Here is a 24,906-nt window from a genome sequence, read left to right on the forward strand (position 1 = left end):
GCGCCATTTTGGGAAATGCGGGTTACATCTCGGTCTAGGTCTTTCCAAAATATTTAGCCCATGCAGTGCAGCCGACAAATTCATGCCATTGTCGGCTTCATGTAACTTTTCCATGCATATTAGTCCTGCAAGTTTGATTGTGGCATTTGGCCCCTGGTCTTTCTTCTCGACAATGTAAATGCGTAAAATGAAACCAAGAAAGTAACGCACGTGTTTAATTAATGGTCGGACCTCCTTCCTGAACCTCACTGCAAGCGTCCATTAATTGGATTACCATGGTGACAGCCAATGTAGTCCGGAGTCGGGGAGCAAGGATAACAGAAGTGCAGTTGGTCAATGCCAAGAGCACATATGGAAGTATAATCTGTAGGTTACAGTTCGGGGAGATAGAAAGCGATAGGTCAACGAAGATGCCGATGCACATGGGAATTTGATGCTTTGCGGGTAGTTGATTTTTATTTGGGTCTGTTTACCGGTTGGGCCGACAGGGGAGGCAGACTTCAACATGCCCAACACTAGAGTTATTAAACCGAAAACAACGGATCTTAAATCGAAAGTGGTGGTCCTAGATGCCAAGAAATGTCAAGAAAATGACAAGAAAAAAACATTGGAGATTCCGCCCGTGAGACGCACTACAAGTAAAAAGAGAGCATCAAGTTGCACTAGATGTCACGCAACGGGCCATGGCAACAGCGATTCGAACAGATATCCAAAGCCAGATGGTCGTGTTTTGAAGAGTGAAAGGAAAGAAAATCCCTGCGTATCATCCTCGAAGACCCCAGGTCCCAAAAATGCACCGACAAATGTAAAAACTGACCAGAGAGTAATACACGAGATTCAAAGGTATGCAACTCTACGAGCTGTGTTTATTTCCATGTCTGTTAGGCAAGCTTGCCATATGCGTCTAATTTAATCCTCAAGGGTTTGGTGATCACTGCCCCTACACGTTTGACCTCCTGGGGGAAATGTCTGACGGATATATTTGCGTTTTTCTTTGTTGTTATTAGTCATAGAGCCTTCACAGTAATCGCACCAAACCCTAAGAAGAGATCTGAAATCCAAAAAAGTAAGTCTTAACTTTTAACTCAATATCCCTATCTATCTATCTATCTATCTATCTATCTATCTATCTATCTATCTATCTATCTATCTGTCTGTCTGTCTGTCTGTCTGTCTGTCTGTCTGTCTGTCTGTCTGTCTGTCTGTCTGTCTGTCTGTCTAAATTGAAAATGCCTGTCATATGGCTGTCTGAAGATGTATTAGAGGTGACTAACTTACCCAACCTACTTATTGACATACTGAACCACTGTACTGTCAGAATGTGTGTCTCTTACTCTGGGTGAGAATATTAAAGGTACACTGTGTAAGATTTTTAGTTATTTATTTCCAGAATTCATGCTACCCATTCACTAATGTTACCTTTTTCATGAATACTTACCACCACCATCAAATTCTAAGTATTCATTATGACTGGAAAAATTGCACTTTCCATACATGAAAAGGGGGATCTTCTCCATGGTCCGCCATTTTGAATTTCCAGAAATAGCCATTTTTAGCTGCAAAAGTGACTGTACTTGGGCCATACTAGAAAAACATATTTTATTACTTTGTAAACTTTCATGAAAAGATCAAATTTTGGCAATAGGCAGCACAGTTTCAATGACCAGCATAGTTGCAGTACCTTTTTTGACCATTTCCTGCACCACTGTCCCTTTAAAGTTGATGAAACAGTATCTTTTTAGGGACCATCAACCTGTCTTGGGAAGTTAGCCTACAATCTTATATATTTTGCGTTTTTAATTTCAATTATGTTATTCATGCTGTCCAATAAATTAACTGTCAAACTTTCAGAGGCCGAAGAGGAGCTGACTGCTCTTGAGGATCTACGATTGAGTCTTGCAATGGGCTATATTTCCTTGGCTCCCAGCTCTGTGGGTGAGTAAGCAGGTAGGGCTGATGCCAGTAGATAGCAGGTTAATTCAGAATTTGTACCGTAGAGAATCAGAATTTATATAGTAGAATTTGTCATTTTCAGCCGCTGTGAATAACAAATCATTTCTATATTTATTTATTTATTGAATTTTTTTTTTTTTCATATAGTATATTGCTTTTATTCATATTAGGGTTCTTTTTATTATAGTCACCTATATGTAAGCTTATTTTCCAGTTTCATGTACAAAACATGTATATTTCCACATGAAGCGTTATGATTAATGAACACAGGGGGGCGCTTCAGTCTTAGATAAGACGTGTTGATGGAAATGTTTCCCTCTGTCCAATTACATACAGCCCATTTTCTAGTTAGTCGTGACACTCAGGGTGCATTTAATTCAAAGTGAAGTAATTTTCTCAGACACTTCTCAAACCAATTTCTCAAACCAATCTCGCAATTTACGAGACATAAGAGACAAACACTTCGGCAAAAGCCATATTCACGGTCTTTCATACTATATTAATCAACCTTCATTTGTGTACCTTCAATTCCGATGTACATGTAGGTGGATGTCTAACCCTGGAGGAAGTAAGGACAAAGCAACAGCAAGAACTGCAAACAAGAAGAAGGCCAAGACAGGTAGGGGAATACTAAACATGATAAACAACATTGTACAGAGGTCATTCCAACATCACTTCAACCAAAGCCTGTGCGCTTATGGTGTCATGCATGTCTGAAAACATTACCACATGTTCCAAGGATACACGACTGAAATAGTAGTTTTAGGTGACAATATTTACTTATAGCTATTTATATAGAGGGGTGTGTGTCAATTTGCCCAACCTTTTTTCTAGCAAAGCTCTCAAGCCTGTTACCTCAAGAACTGTACAATATACAGTACAGGCCAAAAGTGTGGACTCACCTTCTCATTTATGCATTCTCTTTATTTTCGTAGATTTTGATTGTGTATTTTCATGGAGGGCATCAAAACTGGGCATTAACACATGTAGAATAATGTGCTTACCAAAAATTAATTCTAGCTGTTGTCCAACAGCAATGTCAGCTGTCTATCCACCTGACGTCAACAAGGCACAACTGATGGCCCCACACATTTCAATAAGCTTATTTTTTGTCTATTTTCAAGGAAAAACGCGCGGTCAGTCATGTCAATCTTAATTGAACGTTAAAGTCCTCCAATAACTCACTAGACTTGTAGAACTAGAATTTTGAGACCTAAAACACTTTTAGTTTTTAGTTTTAAACACTTGCCAATACAAGCATTTTACAGACATTTTCTTGGTCTGATATTGAGGCACAGCCAGTTACTTGGAGAGGTGAAACCTGTGTTGGAGGGAATCTGTGGCAGGGTATTTCACTTTTACTTTTACTTTTTCTCAACAGTTTTGTTGGACCAAGTGACCCATTATCAGATCAAGAAAATCTTGCTTGTATTGCTTGTATCAATTAAGATTGACTTGACTGATTGGGTGTTTTTACTTGAAAATAGACAGAAAAATAAGCTTGTTGAAACGTGTGGCACCATCAGTTTTTTCTGTGTTGACGTCAATGTTTGGCACTTTTTGATATTTTTTTAATAATTGTTTTTATTTTTTATATATTTGAATTTTTTTGTTAAGCACATAATTATACATGTGTTCATGCACAGTTTGTATGCCCTCACAGAAAATGTACTATGTTATGTAAATAGCCACAAAAATGAAGAGAATTAATTAAATGAGAAGGTGAGTCCACATTTTTGGCCTGTACGGTATATGGCAAACATGTTGTACTATATAATGGATGCCAACCAGCAGAGTTTAGCATAGAACTTTCGTAAACTGGTATGTCGTGGGTTCGAGTCCCAAGTGGTGAACTATTTCAGATGACCTCAGTTACATAGGCCTATGCATAAAGGTACATTAGTAGGCCTAGTATCAAGATTGCCATGTTAAGTCATTGCAGCATTTCGCAGTGCTCTATGTAGGAGGAATATTTGTTCAGAAGACATATTTCTACTTAGAAGAGAGATTAGTAGAAACAATTTCACAAAAAACATAAGCACAGAAATAAAAAAAAATGTATATTTTAAAACACCCTAACCTCCAAGTGTTGATCCTACACTGATTTACTCCCTGGCCCAAAAAGACATCCTAAAGCTCCAGGCAATTCATAATTCCCTCCATGCTATGTCTGGGTCGTGTCTTTTTGGAGGAGACCGTTCTTGTTGCCACACAACTGATCAATCAGCGGGGGGCGGGCAAGGGAGGGGGGCTATTTCATTTGGGCAGATAGCATGGCACATCCAACACGTTATTGGCTAAAATCAGACGCATATTTCAAAGTCTAACAGAATTCACTGCTCCCATTAATAATCGTTTTTCAGTTTGGCAGTTTCCTCTGTATTTGTGAAATTTGCACGAGGGCTTGGTAAGACCGGGCTAACTGTGACTTGTTAAGGACAGATCATGATTCATGTGTCTTCAGTATCTAAAGAAAATGTGTATTTTAAAGAATGTTTTCAGTCGCAAGTGTGTGGGCCTCAGTTGAATTGATGTGGAATTGTCCTGAGTAATCAATATCCTTCCTAACCATTGTATGCCTTCCTCTCTCTCATTTGTTCAATCTCCCACAGTCATGTCCTGGTCACATGTCCTGAAGAAGATGATCTGATTTTTGTTTTGGTAAAAGCAACACTCCACTTTTATACAGCTCTTGGAAAATCAATAAATATCTCAGTTAAATTTCCATAAACGGATTGGAGTAGGCCTACTTTTCAAAAAGACATGCATAAGCAGGTGTTTATAGACTATGACACTATGTGGCATGTTACTTGATATTTTAATATGGATGGCTCCTAGTAACACAATGTAATATTTATTGTGGCAATATGTTCATTTAAAGCACCTTTTGTAACTCTTATGACATTTGCACAGCAAATAGTGTTAAGCAAATAAATATGAAGTATTTATATGTATCAGTAATTATTGTCCCCATATATTCCCATTGTATTTTCCCAACATTTGGTCCTTTTGCAGTGCATTATACACTTTCCTTAAACTGAAGATGGCAACATTTTTTTTATTTACCCTCCAATTTTTCAACCAAGTACATTGTGCTTATGAGCTGACATGTCAAACAGTGATATACTGTAGTACATAGCTGGTGTATTGGGGATTGACAATGAAAATGGTCTGTGTGTCCGCCATGACTTTTAATTTTGATATAGGGCCCATGTATTTAAATGACACTTTGTGTTTTGTATTGTTATTCTGATCTGTACTACTCCAATAAAGACTATATGGAAAAACAAACTTTTGGAGTCTCGACTGCTGTGCTTCTTTGAGCCATGTCTTTATCTGCAGGGCTTCATTTCAGAACAGAATAACATGGTACACATGTTGCAAAATGTATTAAACATATACCACTTCCTGAGGTGTCCAAAGTAAAAGTTTAAAAAAAGAATCACTATTTCCTTCCAACACTTGTAACTATCTGGGTAACCAGTAGACCTGTGTACTTGTCTTGTGGTCAGCTAACTGGCTGGTTGGATCTAGTTTGTGGTGGGTCCTTGTTAGGTTTAGTGTTTTTCAGTTACAGCACAGTCTACTTCATTAGGTACAATAGAGTAAATGGTGTAACAGCTATGTAATACCATGGTCTTGTACTGACACCGTGAATTTACTTTTAATACTTTTGACACATACATATACTGGAAAAATAGCTTTCACCCAGCGGCCATTACTACAAGTTATGCTGCCATGTATGTATGTGTGTGTGTGTGTGTGTGTGTGTGTGTGTGTGTGTGTGTGTGTGTGTGTGTGTGTGTATATATTATATCTACAGAATGTTTGTGCGTGTTTGTATCTGTGATACAATATGTGTGGGTAGATGTGTGAGGTTTGCTAAGTATGTACAGTACTTGGGTGTGTGGTTGGGGTATATGGATTTCAATGTTTGAGGTTCTGTAGTACTTTTCTGATATTTTTTATCATAATTATTCACTGGTTTACAGAAAAAGGCCTGTGAAACTTTTTACAATGACAAATAAAAAGACAGAATTTCTATTCTACTCTATAGTCTATGCTACAGTTAGGTAATCACAACCTCACAAGAGTAAAATATTACTTTCTTTGACAGAAACACTTACTGACTTCTGATCTGTTGTGCCCTCACAAGAAAAATGTTAAAGATATTAAATTGAATTGAACATTAATTTGACTTACTGGACTGATTTTCAGCACTAGGTGTTTTTTTTTTTTTTAGAGCTAACATGAATGATAAAATAATGTTTTCTTCTGGGCTACTAACTGTTTTTGCTGTAATCTATTTACTTTTACCGTAAGTTAAATTAACAGGGGTTTTTGATTTGCTGCATGCTTAAAGGTGCCCTGTGTAATATTTGTAGTAGTTAATTTCCAGAATTCAAGTGGCCCATTCACAAATGTTACATTTTCCACAATACTTACCACCAAATGCTAAGTATTCATTATGACTGGGAAAAATGCACTTACTTGGAAAGGTGGATCTTCTCCATGTCCGCCATTTTGAATTTCCAGAAATATACTTTTTTTTTTGCAAAACTTACTGTCATACTAATAAATATTAGTTTAGTACTATTCATTATTCATGAAAAGGCAATCCCTGGGTCTCAAATGGCGCACTTGTGCACTTTGAGCACTGTGTTTCAGTGCGTAACTAATAAGCCATACGCACTGAAACATGAACACTGAAGTGCACAAGTGCACCATTTGAGATCCAGGGAATATGTAGCACAGTTTCAAGTTGCAATACCAACTATGGCCACAATCCAGACCCCATTTACTGTAACTTTGGATCCTCCATTGAGAACTTCATCTTGGAGACAAACGAGAGTTGACATCTTTAACCCATTAAGACACAATGCAGAATGGCAAGGACCAAGTCGTAGTGCATTACTAAAGGCCCTGTGTTATTTCATTGTGTTGTAGTACTATTGTAGTTAACTTTTCAGTGACTATTGCAGCATGACACTGGAGGTACGGCATGCATTAAAGGGCTACCATTACATTTACCAGAAACTTTTCCACAAAAGAGGACATTAAAATAACATAGATGCAGCATATTCTGTGTGTGAGAATATGGAGTGTGCAAGCATGTCAAAGTTAATGCAATGATTTTTAGATGAACAGGGTTGGTTTTATCACGAGGAGACGCTCTTTCAGAAGAAAAGAGCCTTAGCAAGCTTCTTAACGGTTTAGAGGGGTGACCCTCTTGTAACAGCTGGTAGCTTACTCCACCAATGCTAGAATACCATTTGAACTGGCATTGCCTTGTGTGAGCAGAGGGCAAGGCTATAGACGGTTGATACTGTAGAAATGCAACATCCTGGAAGCAACACAAGGCTTTAGTGTCGCCTTCAGTAAGCTGAGCATAACCTGGAGTAGCTTTGTATGTAGGGACAAGGTCAGACATTGGTAGCTTACCCAGTGCATGTTTATAAACAGAGAAGTAACCTGCCCTGGGTTGAGTGAATACCACACGCACCACTGCATTCTGCTTTGCAATGGTTTCATTGCACAAGCAGTTAAGTCTGCAGGGTCTGGTCAGGAACGGATTATGACTCCATGGCCCCCTGGGCCAGACAACAAGGGAGGGCCCCCTCCATGGCATGGCGAGGTTCCAAAGATTTGGGGGTTTAGTGAAGATGTTAGAGAGCCTTTATTGTTGGGTTTTATGGTTTGTCGGTTTTCGCCCTAATAGAACTTGCAAATACAGTAGATGTATGTAATGTAGTGTAAAATTAACCCAATATCAAAACACATATAGACCAGGGGTGGGCAATTATTTTGGCCCAAGGGCCGCATTGGGTTTAGAAAGTTGACCAAAGGTCCGGACGTCGTAGGCAACTTGCCCGTGCCAATAATAAGAAATGGTGTACGCCAACATAACTACACCATTGTTAGTCATGCCATTCCTGCAAATTGTATCTAGATGTAGACTTCAGTGATCTTAGGTTTCCAAGACCCTTGTTTTAGGTAGCCAATTTAAGAATGAGTGACCATATGAATCTGCATTTTTTTTTCTTGGAAAGGCTCTGAGGGCCGCATGAAATGGCTGAGCGGGCCGTACGTACGGAATATCAGACCTGTGCTGACACAATATTCTACACAACGACTGGTCCAGGCCACGGTCCTGTCCCGCGTTGACTACTGCAACTCACTCATGACAGGTCTACCTGCTTGTGCGCTAAAGCCTCTGCAGATGATCCAGAATGCGGCGGCACGGTTGATATTCAATCAACCCAAAAGGACCCATGTTACTCCTCTATTTATTGAGTTGCACTGGTTACCGATCGCCGCCCGGATCAAGCACAAGGCATTGACCCTTGCCTACAAAACCATCACAGGAACGGCCCCAGCTTATCTGAAGGACCTACTAACGCCTTATGTTACTGGACGAGAACTGCGCTCATCCAGCACAAGCCGCCTGGCTCTGCCATCCAGTCGCTCTAGGTACTCCCAGTCAAGATTGTTCTCCGTTGTGGTACCCAAGTGGTGGAACAGTCTCCCAGAGGCAGCAAGACTAAGCACATCTCTTGCAGCCTTCAAGAAACAACTAAAGACATTCCTCTTTCGAGAGAATCTACTAGACTAATGCTTGAACTGGCCTTGCCCCAGGGCAGACTCCTGACATGATGTTTAGTTTAGTTTAGTTTAGTTTAGTTTAGTTTAGTTTAGTTTGTGTGTGTGTGTGTGTGTGTGTGTGTGTGTGTGTGTGTGTGTGTGTGTGTGTGTGTTTGTGTGTGTGTGTACTCGTTATTTACTCTTTATGATAAAAAAAAAAAAAAAAACTAACCCTCTTTGCAACTGCACTTGTTGTTATGTATATCTCCTGTGCACTTTATTTGCTTGTGATGTTGGCTTGATTATGTCCTCTTTTGAAAGTCGCTTTGGTTATAAAGCGTCTGCCAAATGCAATGTAATGTAATGTAATGTAATGTAATGTATGTGGCCCCCGGGCCTGAGTTTGCCCACGTCTGGTATAGACCAATAAAACTGTTTTGGGTTTTTTTAGCTTTGGGGCTTGGGCTTCAGGGCCCCCTTGGCTCTTGGGCCCTTGAGCCCGGGCCCAGTAGGCCTGTGCAGTAATCCGTCCTTGGGTATGGTACAGTTACATTTTATTTTGTATTGAGCAGTTCAATGTGGCACATTGGAAAACCGAGACGACGTGGTCAGAAAATGACTCCCCTCTCAGATTTCCCCTGTCCCCGTACATTAACCCCTTAGTGCACAGCCTTATTGTCACCAAAATGGCAATGACCAAGTCTTAAACGGTTACCTACTATGACTCTGTGTGTAATGTCATTGCAATGTTGTTATGATGTAGTTGAGTGTTTTGTTTTCAGCAGAGAGTGAATAGGATCGTAGTCTGGCCTATCTGCAGTAAGAGGCTGTGGCTGTGGCAAAATAGCATTGAGAATATGAAGAGTTCAGATGCAAAACCCCCTAACTCCATTTCTGAAGACCTGCACTTCCATATTTTTAGAGAACCCCGTTGTTGGTTTGGTTTACATCCATGTACTTGATAATACATATAAATAGTTATATTACATAAAAATATATATATACAGTATATATATATATATATATATATATATATATGCAATTTTGATAGCTTTTTATTTAATAAAAATGAATTAAGATTATTTTCTGAAAAGGCACTTAGGGGGTTTTGCATCTGAACTCTTCATATGGAACCAGTGCAGACATGGGGGCTGAGAGCTGAGAGACTGTAGCACTAATAGACCTGGAATGAAGAGAGAGCGATACTGTAAGAGGAGGCAAGGTAGTGGACAAGTTAGTCAGGTCAAGAGCAATGTAAATATCGTTTCTGATCTACTGAAAAAACGGGAACTCCACCCACTTTGTCAGACACCAGTCAACCAGTAGCAAACCTAGGGAGGCGGGTCAACCATGCCATTTGGGAAACGTTAATTGTTATGGTCTTGGTCAGACCAAGTCTCGAAGAGATTTGAAAGTCGATGATAATCAGGCTAGTTGACAGTAGCTGTCTTGTGGCCATTGCGACAGAGTGTCATTACAGATGAGGGATTTCCTGGTAGTTCAGGGAAACAGAAGTGGGTAAAGAAAGTGCTTATTATTACTGCATCACATCTCATTGGATACCCGCTGTCTTTAACCAGTCTCCCATGTAAACCAGTTTTTCAGGTTGTGAGTTCTTTAGCAGTTGATGTTTGTTTTTCTTCAAGGCTCCCTTTTAAAATCAGACCCAGACATCTGTCATCATAAAAGCACAGGAAAAAAAGAAATATATAACACATTTCACATCACTGGCTGACTAGGAGAACTTTTCACATTTACAGTTCGTCACATCCTTTTAATAAAAACAGTTTGTCCACAAATTGTTTTTTTTTTGTACTTTGTTGCTCTCAAGGGTGTGCCAATGGCTGTATACCCATTGGCCTGTACATATGCCCTTTCCCCCATTGCCAAGGAAAAGATGGCGGAGTGTTGTGAGTTCACCATGAGTCACCGTTGAGTAGTGTTCTCTAATGGCTCGGCTGGGTGGCGCGTCTTTATTGTGGCCTGTCTAGGCACTGCGCCAGCTTGTCTGTCTGCTGCGATTGCCCCACACCTGTCTGTCTAATATCCTACCGAGCCGCTGAATCACTCACCACATCTATCCAGAGGAAGTAAAACCGTCACAACATGAGCGCGTAACAATGGCAGACTGTATTGCATTGGAATCACTGATCAAATCAGAATGAGTCTGGTAAGAGGAAACATGCTTCCAGCATGCGCTGTTGTGCCTGTAGGCCTTCACCTAAAACCTATGGAGTTGCTCATATGACTGAACTGCCCCATATTTTACCAAGCAATCCCTTACAGAAAATTACAAAAGGAAACAATGATGTGATTTATAGTCATATTGCAAGGATTTTTAGTTGTAACATGCTTAGAATATGAAGTATAACATTCAATGAAATTGTAAAAACAGTAGGTTATTGTTCATCTGTAGGTAGGCCTACTAGGTGTGTGTGTGTGTGTGTGGGGGGGGGGGGTTAAAGGATTATTACTGTGTTACAAAATAATATATAATAGATACTGCAGAAACCCTAAAGGGATGTCATAAAGTCCCACAATAGAAGGATTATAGAGATGATGTAGGCTAATTACTATTGAACAACCTTTAATTGTACTATATTTATTTTTCATAAGGGATTTTCTGAGCCAACGTATTCTAATTAGCCTACCAAACAAATCATCAGTCAGTGAAAGTAGGCCTATACCAGGCTTTCTAATTCATTTACCTGGGACGTCCATCTCTGGACTTAGTAGCCTATTTCCCATTAAATGTCCAAGGCAATAGGCCTACAGAAGCTATATAAACACCACATAGGTCATGTAGGCTACACTCACCAGGGCATTTGAGTAAAAAATGGTTGCACTGGGCTTGTTACTTTCTGGGCTTACATGATTTAATCACTGGGAAGATCGTGGGGAACCTGTAGCGCACAGGAAGCATAGAAATGCAAAGCTTCATGTAAATGGCCCCTGGATTGTCACTATTTGCAGTATGTTAATGGTCTGATTGGATGACGCAGATAGACAAAGGAGAATGCAAATCCCCGTCTGGCTGGAATTGTCCTGCACTCCGAAATGTATGCAGACAGGACAGCCGCTGGGATGGGCAAAAACTTCTAACCACTAGCGTTTTTTTTCCAGCATGTAGTTGTTCGGGAGTCTGCCCCCAATCCCAGTTTCAGGTCAGTCCTCCTGGAATAGACTGTAGTCTGCCAGTTGTGGTGCGGTGACCTGGTTTTAACACGAAACGTCACGCATGTTGAACCAGCAGACTTTTCCTGTAGCGCATGTAGCCCACTACTGAAAGGCATACACGCTTCCAGTTTCCAAAACTTGTCTTCCATACCTAGTCTTTTCATTCTACAAATTCCCATATTTCCCTATTGGTAGCCTATAAGTAGGTCATGATTTTCTATGTTTACACTCGACTTGATTCGCCTGCACTGCGATTTTCACTTGAAAGTCAGACTGCCAGACAGACCTCCTCAACTGCCTCGCGCCGTCTGACGCGCTTACATACCCTGCTTAGCATTGGCGGGTGACGTAGGTTAGGGTTGTGGATTGACGTTGCAGAGTCTATCACCCCCGAAGACTGTAGCTCGCTTCGGCAATCAGTCTCTAGACGAGGACACAATCGCGACTCAACTTCCAACGGTGAAGTTGTAAGGTACATTCAAGCTATTGTCGTTTAGCCAAACAAACCCGTTTTTACGCACTAGTTGGAGATTCGAAACGCATCGCAGGACCTGACCAGCCATATTGCGCTCACGAAAGAGGTAAGATTGAACGTTACGAGGAATTGTAAATAGCCGTGATTCCTTTAATACAACTACACATAATCTATCCGTTGTTTAAACAAATTGTATTTACAGTTTACTGACTTTGCTGAATCATATCAATGATGGTGGTAGGTAGAAGAAATGGTTTAGACTACGTCTGTTTTTTTCAGCTAGCCTACATTATGATGGACACATCGTAGCCTATTGGATGTTCAAAATGTAGGCTATAGTAACAGTAGAACTAGACTACCGTGAGCCCCTGTTTATATCTTGTATCAAAATGTTAACCCTGAAGTTTAACGGTACGATTAAAAGCTCGTTCAAAGCGATGTTGGTATTTGAAGAGACGTCGCGAGCGCGACACGAATGAATCCTTTCGCGGTTGCTTACGGATTATACCAACCGTAGCTTTGAGCTCATATTTACCACAACAGAACATATTTTTGCTATGTATAATTTCAATTACTTAAATGGGTCATAGGTCGGAAATCAATTGAAGCACCAGGCCGAGTGGGAGAGAGCCGGGTAGGGAGGGGGGTAGTCCCGTGCAGGGTCTTGCAGTGGTGAATGTCATTACCACAGATAAGGGGGAGGGGAGGAACTGAGCTAGCCAGTGAGTGATAGAGTTGTGGGCAGGAGGGAGTGCATGGAATGTCGGGACTCCTTTTCCTACGAGGCGCTGGTCCCAGCCATAACAACGACGGGGATTTTGAAAGAAGTAACATGGAGGACAGGCAAACGGAAGCGCATGTTGTGACAGGGTAGGGTAGGCCACACGAGCCATAAACTTACAATAGACGTACAGAAGGCTATTCTATTAGATCTGAGTAATGTAAGTCTACTGTAACAGACCATTAATTTTTTTGTCTTTCTCTGCCTCCATATTATGTGTCCTGTGGTGTGAAAACAAGGAAGATGAGTCAAGCTTGAGCTACTGCGCACATGTGAGCGTTCCCACCCTACACAGAAAACAGAAGAAAACATTAGAAAACACCAAAGGGTACTGCAACATGACCAGTCTCCATGTGAACCGAATTCCTTCGAAGGACTCCATGAAGAGGCACAGCAGGGAGAGGCCACCCGAAGCCGCACCCATTAAGAAACGCATCATGGCTTCCATGACTCCAAAGTCCAGGAAGATGTCGTCTAGTTTTCCCCCTAAAGCCACCAGTATCAAGACCGAGCGAGAGGACGAAGGGGAGGCGATGGATATCCACCCTGTGATAGACGCTGCTCACGGCCTACACTACACCCACTTCCCTCTGCTCAAAAATCTGGGAGCACCGCTGGACCTCAGTCCTGGCCTGAGGAACACCCTGGCCCAGTTTACGCTGAGCAGCCAGTGTTCTTTGGGTGGCCCCGCCACCTTCACTGGCCACTACGGCCACCCCAAAGCCGCCCCTCTCCAGTCTCTGAGCAGTGCTGGGGCGACGGCGCCCCTGCTGGTGCCCCCGGACAGCTCCACGGAGCTCACGCTGTGCTCCTTGGAAGGGGAGCCCATCTCCTGCTTCTCGGTGGGGGGCGAGTGGCGCCTGTGCCTCCCCCAGGTGCTCAACACGGTGCTGCGCGACTTCTCGCTGCAGCAGATCAACGCGGTGTGCGACCAGCTCTACGTCTACTGCTCACGCTGCGACGCTGCCCAGCTGCACGTGCTGAAGGTCACGGGCGTCCTGCCCGCCGGAGCGCCGTCCTGCGGCCTCATCACCCTGACGGACGCCCAGCGCCTCTGCAACGCCCTGCTCCACCCCGGGGACGGCCAGGAGGCACCGCCGGCTTCCAAGGAGCAGCATCAGGAGGAGGACGGCGAGAAGGAGGCCAAGGACGGCGGAGGCTTCTGGGTGGAGCACCAGTGTCTGGGGAAGTGCCAGGGCCTGTTTGTGCCGCGTCTCTACGCGTCCTCGGACGCCGCCTGCATCCGCTGTGCCCAGTGTCGCGCCCTCTTCAGCCCAGAGAGGTTCGTCATGCACTCCCACCGGCGGCCGGACAAGCGCACCTGCCACTGGGGCTTCGACTCCGCCAGGTGGACCTGCTACCTGCACCTGGGCCGCAAGCACGTCGGAGCGCCGGATGAGGCCAAGTACATGCAGCTGCTGAGGAAGATGAAGGACAAGTTCCCCATGAGCCAACCACTGCAGACGGCCCTCAGCACAGTGAGTTTTTTTTGGTGTTTTTTGTTTTTTTATGCCTTTATTTGAGAGGACAGTTGAGAGGGGGAGAGAGAGTCGGGGAAGGATGGCAAATGATTGAACACGGGTTGCCAGCGTAGTGAGTGACCCAGGGCCCTACCGTTAGACCACGGTACGGCCAAGTTTTTTGTGTTTTTGTTTGGACTCTAAACTTTTTACCAACATTGACACAAACACAGAAATGTTGACCCCTTCGCGCAGAGCCTTATGTTATGACCTCACAGTCACCAAAATGGTAATAACCATGTCTTAATATGTTACTAAAGGCTCTCTGTAATGTCATAACAATGTTGTTATAATGTTGTTGAGTCTTTTCAGCAAAGAATGAACAGGCCCGCCGGCGAGCCCATCTGCACAAAGAGCCCACAGATAATTGTGCGCAGGGCTCTAGATTCACTTTTTTTCACCAGCCAAAATGGCTAGTAGATGTTAATCTCACTAGCCAAACACACACTTACTAATGGGTCAAAGTGGCTAGTGAGTTGGTCTTTCCTATCAGCCAAACTGAAATTTCACCAGCATTTGGCCGGTTGGCTGGTGTTAGTTTAGAGCCCTGATTGTGCGTGTAACTTGCATGCGGCTCTGTTCACGTTCACAAGTAGGAACTAAAGTATGTCAAATGTGAGAGGCAATATCCACGTGCCTGCTGGATCTGAGCTGGCTGGAGCTGTGGCCAGACTGCGTTTAGAGGCCAGACGACACTTGTCCTATTTTTAGGAGATAAGCGAAGTGGAGCTGCAGACTGCAGACATAAACCCGCACAGCCGCAGTCAGCCAGCCAGCTGATAGGCAGTCGATGGTTTTCTGAGCTGCGTGTCAGTCTGACCCAATGTGGTTGTGGCAGTACAATTCAGGCCACAGTTCTTTCATGTGTTGTGAGACTTTTTCCCAAGGATCTTTGCTAAATGAGAACACAAAGAAATCTGTCATTTATGAGACGTTTTCTGAGGAAGTTTTTTTTTTGGCCAGTCCAAAATACAAAACAAGAGAGTCCTTTCAGTCGTCAGCTGTGGAAACTGTAGTGATTTGCGTCTGTGTCCAGTCCAGTCCACCAGGACCAGACCCAAGCCACAGCAGATGTTTCCACCCAGGAGGAAAGAGACGGTCAGGGATCAGGCAGGGTCGCATGGCTCTCAAGCTCTCACTGACAGTCTACGTAAACAACCAGAGGCAACGCTACCGAGAGGGTAGAGAGGGGGGGTATGGGAAGGCGAGGGGAGGGGAGGGGAGGGGAGACAGAGTTACTGGCAATAAAAGGAGAGAAAGAGGGAAAGAAAGAGTGTGGTGAAAGAGCGGGAGAAGGAGAGCAGCTGAGGCCGTTCTTTCACATGTGCCTGCAGCCCACCCCACCTCCCTCACGGGGCCCCGCGTTCACCTCACAGGACCCCCCTAGTCAGCCAATCACAGCGCCGGCCCCCGGCCCCAGCCTACCCATCAGCCAACCAGCACGCAGAGCAAGCCTTCAGATTTCTATCTCATTATATAAGGGCCCGGAGACTAAACAACAGCATCAGCAGCAGCAGCCATGCCGCCGCTGAGAAACCCAGGGCTATCTCCACAAATCCAGCCTCTATCACATCACCGCCTAGACAGTTATGAGGTAGTTCTGTAACTCTGCCGGGAGACAGATAGCACAATCAATTGCCTTTCCCCCAAAGTGTCAACCCGAAGCAATAAAATTGGAAGGTGAGAGAGAGGGAGAGCAGGGGCAACCTTGGAAGACATTTGTCCATTATAGTCTGGTCAAAACTAGACACTTATCTTGTATTTATCGAGTCATATACATGTGTATCAAAATAGTTTCTGCTTTTGTCCTCGGTCTACTTGCAGCTTCAAGGTTGCCAGTGGACGTGCATGTGTCTGCTTTGACCAGGCAGTCTGATCACACTGTCTGGTGTTTTCATTTGTTTTGTCTGTTGTTATGCGTGCGCTTTCCTGTCTGGCTGATTGTAGGTTGTGGTATGCTTGAGCTAGGAGACCAGGGGAGGGGGGAGGGGGGAGGGTGGCGTGGCGCGGCGCGTTGGCTCGCCCCACATGCTGTAAATAACTGGCTGGATTAGTGTCCTCATGTTATGGCTGACACGTGACAGATAACAGTTGGCCCACCCTTCCCCCTTCGCCTGGCCTTCACACACACACACACAGATGGAGGCATGTGCGACAGTGAGGGCAGAGAGCGAGGGATGTATTGAGATAAAGATGAAACGAAAAAATAGAGAAAAACGACAGAAATTCCTAGGCAAACTGTCAGTTATGCGAAGCAAACCCGCCCCCTGTCTTGCCACATAATTTAGTCTTTGAGACATTTCTACAGTTATTCCTCTCTGTTCTGCTGAGGTGCCCGAATACTGAAGGAAAGAAAACAAGAACTGGGTGTGTAGGCTGAGACTTTGCGGTTGACCCTTGTGCTTTTCTTGACTCAGACGTCGCTGTGGTTTAGTGCTAACCTGCCAAAAGAGTTCAGAGGACAGACAGACTGAACGACAGTTAGACAGACAGACAGGCAGACAGAAAAACAGAAAGAGTGACAGACACATACAGAGTGTCAGACAGTCAGACTGACAGGCAGACAGAGTGACAGACAGACAGACAGAGTGACAGAAAGGCAGAGAGACAGAAAGACAGACAGACAGACAGACAGACAGACAGGCAGGCAGACAGAGTGACAGAAAGGCAGACAGACCGAAAGACAGACAGACAGGCAGGCAGATAGAGTGTCAGACTGTCAGACAGACAGAGTGACAGAAAGGCAGACAGACCGAAAGACAGACAGACAGGCAGGCAGATAGAGTGTCAGACAGTCAGACTGACAGGCAGACAGAGTGACAGACAGACAGGCAGACACAGTTCCTCTACACGGCCACCCTTCCCCCATGAGAGTGCGTCTGGGAAGAGGATGTTGTCTCGGTGTGTGTGTGTACACACTGTACGGGCGTGTTTTCTCCTCCCCCTTGGGGCCTCTCTGTCTGCTGTCTGTGTGGATATGGGAGGCGCTGTGCTGTGACTAGCCCGATGGAAGGTTTTCATTAAAAGCAGATTATGTTACTCAGGCATTATGTAATGGCTTCCCATGTAGCCCCACTGGAGTCCAGACATAGATTCCTGTCTGCTGAGAGGAGAGGAGAGCAGGAAGGAGAGGAGAGGAGAGGAGAGGAGAGGAGAGGAGAGGGGGAAGGAGAGGAGAGGAGAGGAGAGCAGGAAGGAGAGGAGAGGAGAGGAGAGGAGAGGAGAGGAGAGGAGAGGAGAGGAGAGGGGGAAGGAGAGTAGAGGGTGGGGCCTGATTGGACACCCGAGACAGCTGTCTGTCTGTCTGTCTGTCGACCTGATTGTCTGCCTGTCTCTCTCCCTCTCCCTTGCTCTCTGTCTCGTCTTGTCTCTTAAAGGAATAAAATGTCTCACATCACAATCAAATTTTCATACAGTTCTGTCTTTGAATTTTGTGTGGAATGGGTGATGGTGTATCTGTGGCGGTTGTGTTCCAGGTGTGTATTAAGCGGGTCTGTGTGTGTGTGTTTGTGTTTTTTTCAGGAGGGCATCAAAGCCAAGGGTGACGTGGATATGAGTATGGTGAGGGAGGAGTCGTGTGAGGCAGACGCAGACGGAAAGGTATGACTTCATGCTTCGAGGGAAAGAATAAGGGTCCGCAACACTATCCTATGCTCCCAACACAGTTTAATGGCACAACGTGCCATTCATATAAACTTTGTTGGGAGCGTAGCACAGTGTTTGTGGACGTTAATCATTTCCTTTCAGTTATCTTCTGTTTGGTCCAGCACCTGCTTTCTCTGACTTTTTGGATGTATATGACTATCTACTGAGTAGTATGTAGTATTTAAGGGTGATTGTTCAAACCTCTGTCCCCTGAATATTGATTGCACTTGATTTCTCTCCCGTCAGTAATCCTCTCCCCACCCACCTGTCTCTTATTTCGCTCTAATGGCATGTCTCATGTCAGAGTCCACCTCCCAACATACAGTACAGTACAACAGGCCCTACACTGGCTACGTTCAAGAAGCCCATTAAGTCCCATCTTTTCACAAAGGCATATGACCTCTAACCCCCCCAAAGCCCCTACACCCTCATGTAAAGTCACCTTTGGTTCCATGAAAGGCACTATATAAAACCAATTTGTAATTATTATTATTATTATTATTATTATTATTATGATTATTATGTCTCATGTCTCACGTGTTCTTTGTCTCCAGATTGCTCGCCTGCCTGCCTTTGCCCTGGACAGTCATCTGTATGCCCACATGAAAGGCAGCCCCGGCCCCGGCCCCCTCCACCTCATGCAGCAGAGGTAATGAAGCCCAAACCTGATATTCGTGTTCCAGGCTGCCACTGTGGTTGCCTGACTCTCGCCCGACCTGTGTAGCTCCGCGTAGCTTCGTGAGCTCCACTACTAGGTCTGGGAGAGCACACATTGGCTTTGTCTTCAGAAGGCATGGCTTTATCTAGCATTTGTCCGTCCTTGCCAGTTGCCACCAACAAATTCCTTCAAAAACGTTTTCTGTTCATCTCTAAAGGGTCAATATAGTCTATAATCTGTCCTGTGACTCCTCCATGCAAGCCGCCATTGATGTTGAAACAATAAGTGCTCCAATGATTTTCTGGCTCAAGATATCCTCACGATTCCAGACATAATACATAGTAAGATTCCATGCCCAATACAAAGATGTCAATTTCCTAAAAGTCATTTTGCAACATGGCCGTGTGCCAGGCTAGGTAAATGGCATTCTTTTGTAAATCAGACATGTTTTTCAAGTATGTGAACCACTTAACATTCAAATTACATACATTAAATTACACTTCGCTGACACTTTTATCCAAAGCAACTTACAGTTGCAGGGCACTGGTTACAGTCCCTGGAACAATGTAGGGTTGCTCAAGGCCACTTCAGCCATGGATAGAGGATAGTGGAGGGGTAAGGGTGGGATTTGAAACTGCAGCTCTCTGGCCTTAAGAACACCTCCCTAACCATTAGGCCACGGCTGCCCAATTCAAATACTATATTGTCTATTACAATATTCATGCTAATTCATAAGGTCTGCAATAATAACTCTGTCTCTCTCTGTCTCCTTACAGTCTGCTCCTATATATGCACGATAGGCTTAATGGTCTGAATGCTCCAGCTTCGATTCCTGAACTTGGGCCTTCGAAACATGGCGGGGATTTAAGTGCTGACGTGCTGCGCGCCATCCTCTACCCAGAGAACAAAGGCCATTGTTTGGATGAGAAGAGTTCCCCCTGCAAGACGCAAGCTACAACAGGTTAGTCTTTAAAACCATTTTCCCCGTATTGGCATGGGGTATGCAGTATATTATGAGTAGGATGTCTCATGCAGTGGTGTAGTCTACTTTTTTGTGGTGGGTATACTGTATATTTGAGCATTTTTGGAAGTGGGTATACTGTATATATTTATGCTATTTGTGGGTATACTGTATATATTTGTGCTAGTGGGTATACTGAAACCCCAGAAATTTTGAAGTGGGTATACTCCGTATACCTGCTTTCTACGTAGACTACACCACTGGTCTCATGCCTTTTTCAGGTTTATTATTGTCCTTCAAGATAATACACGTGTTTTGTGTGCGCAATTTGCTCGTGTGCTGCGGTTGTTTCTTGATCAGTCTGTGCTGTGATCTTATTCCTATTTCAGTGCCACATCTCAGTGCTATAATAACAATCTCTTCTCCCCACTCCACTTCCTCTGTCTGTTGTCAGAGCTTCTGCCCGTCGTCGGCGGGCCCTGTGCCCAATCACAGCAGGGCTGCCCAGACACGGAGCTGGCAGAGAGTGTCTCCATAGAAACGTCGGCGCGCAGGAAGAGTGTCTGCGGAGGTGGAGGAGGAGGAGGAGGGAGTCTGGAGGAACGGGGGAGTGTGAGCAGGAAAGAAGAGGAGGAGGAGGAGGAGGGGGAGGATGAGAGCAGGGGCAGCATGGTGGAGGAGATGCTGCAGCTCTACAATGCCCAGCAACACCAGCTGCAGACCACCCTGCAGAAGAAGAGGCGGCTGGAGAAGGCAAGTGCAAGAGTCATTCATTTGTCACATACCGTACCTATGTGCAGGGCTTGTAGCAACCCAATGTAAGTAGGCTGCCGGATGTGAGTGCCCGGATATCCGCCCGAGTATTTGCATGCATTTGCATTCATTTCCACCATCAGGTATGCTTTGCGGTACCACAGCTACCCTATGTGAGACATATCGTTTAAACATCCATGATGGAATTGTCACTCTTAATGTGCAAGTATCGGATATGAAAAAANGATCCTAAACGGTCACAACACCAGAGGACCCGTGGTGGTGTGGTGGATATTTGCGGCGGCGGGCCGAGGCCGAGTTGTTACGGTAGGCTACAATCATAGGCCTATTATAGAAGGGACAATCAGGCGACACAGCGCGACTCACATAGGGTAGCTGTGGTACCGCAAAGCATGCCTGATGGTGGAAATGAATGCAAATGCATGCAAATACTCGGGCGGATATCCGGGCACTCACATCCGGCAGCCTACTTACATTGGGTTGCTACAGGGCTCTACATTTTCATCACCAGCCAAAATGGCTAATAGATGTTAATTTTACTAGCCAAACACACATGGGTCAAGTGATTAAGAAGTTGGTCTTTTCTACCAGCCGCACTCAAATTTCACCAGCATTTTGGCCGGTTGGCTGGTGTTCATTTAAAGCCCTGCCTATGTGCTATGACCACATGGTTATAGCAGAGAGAGTAGAGAGAGAGAGGTTCCATTGGCCCATTGTTTCCGGGTTCTATTATTGCAAGGGGGAGGGGGGGGAAATCCCCCTTTAGGCAGACCTGGGCAGACCTAAGGACTGTTCTATTCAATGCTAGGAGTATTATGACACGCCCCTTTAGGCAGACCGGAACCTGGTCATGTTAGGTGCCCATAGCAACCTATTACATTGGCATATCTCTATATACTTAAAGAATCTCTGGTTATAGCTCGCAGTGAAATGACAAGCCGCTTAACATGTTCAGAAAGACTTGAATAACAGAAGATACATACAGTATATACAAGCCAGTGCTGTAATTGGTGCAGTATTGAAAGACTTTCATAATATTCATCAATATTAAAGTAGAATATATGTCCACTGAATATACAGTATGTCCACTGTACAAGCGTAAATTAATCATAATCAATTGTGAAAAATTATTCTACTATCTCCAAAATCTGTTACACTTCTATAAGTCACCAGCAGTTGACTAGTAAGTGGTGCCAATTTCCATCCCGTGTGTGTGTGTGTGTGTGTTGTGCTTCCTGTGGAACAATCCCTCATGTCTTACTTTGCACACCCCTCCCCCCACCCGACCCGACCTGATTCTGCAGGAGCTGGATCAGCTGCGTCAGGGTGACCTGCCAGAGCAGCAGCAGCAGCCCAGTCCAGAGGGCAGACTGGAGATCCAGGATCAGACCAAGCACCACGCCACTGTCACACAACGGGAAGAGGAGGAGGAGGAGGAGGAGGAGGAGATGCAGTGGCAAACCAAGAGCACTCTGGAGCCCCTCAGCCATCGCACCTCCACGCACCACAGAGGAGAGGAGGAGGAGCAGCAGGTGCTGCACAACAGCCACTATGCTGCACAGGTAATTATGTCATATCTTTTTTTCATCTACAATAAATTGTATGCCTGTCAAACCCTTTTTAATTACAACGTAAAAACTTTATTTTTTGATTTGGAGTGAGATAGTTAAACACTGCACAGAGCAAAGTCAACCTTCAGTTTTAATGGTAGAACACCGGAATCCCGCACTGTATATTTTATACAATGGACAATCACATAGACATTATTGGAGACAAATTACATTGTTTTTCAAAACCCAGAAGAGATAGTTTTATTCTAGTTGCACCAAGCGTAGGTGCCAACTTCACGTCAACATTGGGGATGGGGGTCACAATTATGTTCTTGCACACTGATGTCACCAGTAACTCCTGAACTCCTACCGTCTCTCGTAAATGCCCCTGTGTTTGGCTCAACGTGTCTGTTGGTCTCTCTGGTAGGGCTGGGCAATATGATGATATATTTCGTTATCGTGATATAAAAGTGTATATCCTGACCTTTCTCCTATATCGTGATAGTAATTTTATAAATTTTATGCAATTGAATATCATTTAATTATCATGTTTTGCGACATGAGAAAATAAAGAGCAAATAAAGAGAATAACTGAAAACGTATGTAATTGTGCTATATCGTGATTTATATCGTTATCGTGATATAAAGTAATCCATATTGTGATACAGTTTTTTTTTCCATATCGCCCAGCCCTACTCTCTGGATAGATTGTTTTGTCTCGTTTGGTCTCCCGGTAGCTGTGACTTGGAGACCTCCACTGGCCAGCCAGCCCGCCACACTTTGACCTCATGTTGTGTCGTTGTTGCTTAGCGCCCCCTGCTGTTTGTGTTTCCGTCTTTCAAAGTTAAAGTGTGGGGCTGCTGCTGCCGCCATATCCTGTGTGCCTGTGTCACGCTGTTGATTTTTGACCATTTTGTGTGTGTGTGTGTGTAGCTGCTGGAACTCCGCAGGAGGCTGGACCGGGCCGAGGAAGATCGCGAGGAGCTCCAGGAGGAGTTGAGGCGTGAGCGCGAGGCCAGGGAGAAACTGGAGCGCACCATCGTGGAGCTGAAGCAGCAGATGAAAAGCTCCAGCATCCGCAGCAAGAGCCCAGAGCTCCCCCTGCTGACGCCCCCCAGCAACGACCCCCTCACGCCACGCTCCCCGTAGACAGACACAGACACAGACACACAGGACACTGGATACCAGAGTTGTAAAAGTGAAAGTACTGTTGCAACTGTAATTACAACACTAGTAGTGTGATACGTTACATAACTTCAAATATGTAATATCATACTGCTGGGGTTGTAATTACATCTGTAACAGTACTTCTTCTTTATACAACTTAGCTGGATATCAGCCTTTTGCCAAGCTTAAATACTGGTCACCACCATCTTGGCACGGGGGTTCCTTTTTTTCACACCATCAGCAGTGAGGTTTTCTTACTGCTACTTACAAGATGATTTGCGTCTTGTCTTGCTGCCATTTTATGTTCATTGGTGAAGCATTACCCCAGTACCCCTGACATCAGACCAAGTTCCATATTTAAGCCTACCGGTATCAGGCAGACAACAGCGGTGTGTCTATTAGTATATGTTTATGCCACCGGGTGGGACTTATACCTGCTTTGAAAGCATTGAAATGTTAAGTGTTCAAAGATGTCTGGCATGACATAGAAAAGACCCCCATCCAATACATACAATGTAATGAAAACTCCATTTTTGGGCCCCCTGTCTCCCAGGGCCCGGGGCACCTGACCCCTTTATCCCCCATGTCGGCTTCCCTGGAGGTGCCAACCAAACCTCTCCCACCACACCGCACAGCCTCAGAAAAGATACAGTCTTGCTGAGAAACATCGACACATACAAACACCATCAAAGACCTCCTTTTTGCACAGTGGTCTGTGGCCAGCAATGGCATTTTCCTGAAACACTATCTTTTTCATCCTGTGATGTCCTTTCTTTGTTGTGTATTGGTGTGATGCATTGACTGACAACAAGTGTATATTGAATATAAAGAATTTCAAATAACTAATAAAATTATAAACTGATATAGTTTTAATCGTAATGAAGAAATTTACTATGAGAAAAAGTTTAGCGTTTATAATGAGAGATATTAATGTAAATACGGATTTGTTTGAAAACATGTACAGTAACAGCCAGGCTGTAAATACAATGAGCTATTTATTAGTTACAGACTATGAAAAAAAATATTATGTGTTATCAAACGTGTACTTCTTGTGTACCTAGGCTACATTTATATTTTATGTATGTATGTGTATACTTGAAATATATGTATGAATGGTATTTGGAATATACAAGCTGGTGTAGACTTAAAAAAAAACATCAGTTGTTTTGAACCTGTTTAAAAGTCTTTGAAGCAACTTTAAAAATGTTAAATATTTCACCCTTTTTTCTTTTGTCCTGGGTTTTATACAGTCCTAAATAACATAATTTGTTATTTTGAGTTTGTTGATGTAAATGTGTCTCAATCAGACGTGTGGAGGAGGGAATGTTACCCCCTCGTGCTATCTGGTCATGCCATCTTTTTGACAATCAATGTCATTTACTTCAATGACACATAAGCTGCTAAAAAGTGTAGCTACCTCAAATGTAAGTCAGGTGAAAGTTACAGTTGTAAGTGTTATCCTCTGATTTTAATATAATTTCTGTTTATCAATAGGCTCTATCTTGTAACTTGTTTTATGCTGCTTCTTGGTTGTTAAGGGACTTTTTTGTATGAATGTGTTGCATGACAAAAGAAAATTAAATATGGTTCACCTTTGCATTACGGTAGACTGCTTGCCATAACTTGTTTGAATTTCACATAATTTACATGGTTTGGTTTGGAC

General features: G+C 43.9%; 2 protein-coding genes across 2 annotated transcripts; both read left to right on the forward strand.

Moving 5' to 3' along the window:
- The first annotated feature begins 1 nt into the window (after position 1).
- zgc:194621 (uncharacterized protein LOC795037 homolog) lies at positions 2–5,244 on the forward strand. Its single transcript, XM_063206637.1, has 5 exons — positions 2–843; positions 1,008–1,066; positions 1,852–1,935; positions 2,499–2,572; positions 4,566–5,244. Exons 1-5 carry the CDS (start codon positions 506–508, stop codon positions 4,587–4,589), a joined length of 579 nt encoding a protein of 192 aa, XP_063062707.1. The 5' UTR covers positions 2–505; the 3' UTR covers positions 4,590–5,244.
- Positions 5,245–12,065: 6,821 nt separating this feature from the next.
- Positions 12,066–24,848, forward strand: skilb (SKI-like proto-oncogene b). The gene is made up of 8 exons (XM_063206638.1): positions 12,066–12,293; positions 13,208–14,446; positions 18,011–18,088; positions 18,688–18,782; positions 19,568–19,752; positions 20,207–20,505; positions 21,831–22,088; positions 23,010–24,848. The coding sequence occupies exons 2-8, from the start codon at positions 13,307–13,309 to the stop codon at positions 23,223–23,225; spliced, it is 2,271 nt and encodes a 756-aa protein (XP_063062708.1). The 5' UTR covers positions 12,066–12,293; positions 13,208–13,306; the 3' UTR covers positions 23,226–24,848.
- The last annotated feature ends 58 nt before the right edge of the window (positions 24,849–24,906 follow it).

The sequence above is a fragment of the Engraulis encrasicolus genome, chromosome 9 (assembly GCF_034702125.1).
Source record: "Engraulis encrasicolus isolate BLACKSEA-1 chromosome 9, IST_EnEncr_1.0, whole genome shotgun sequence".
Taxonomy (NCBI): Eukaryota; Metazoa; Chordata; class Actinopteri; order Clupeiformes; family Engraulidae; genus Engraulis; species Engraulis encrasicolus.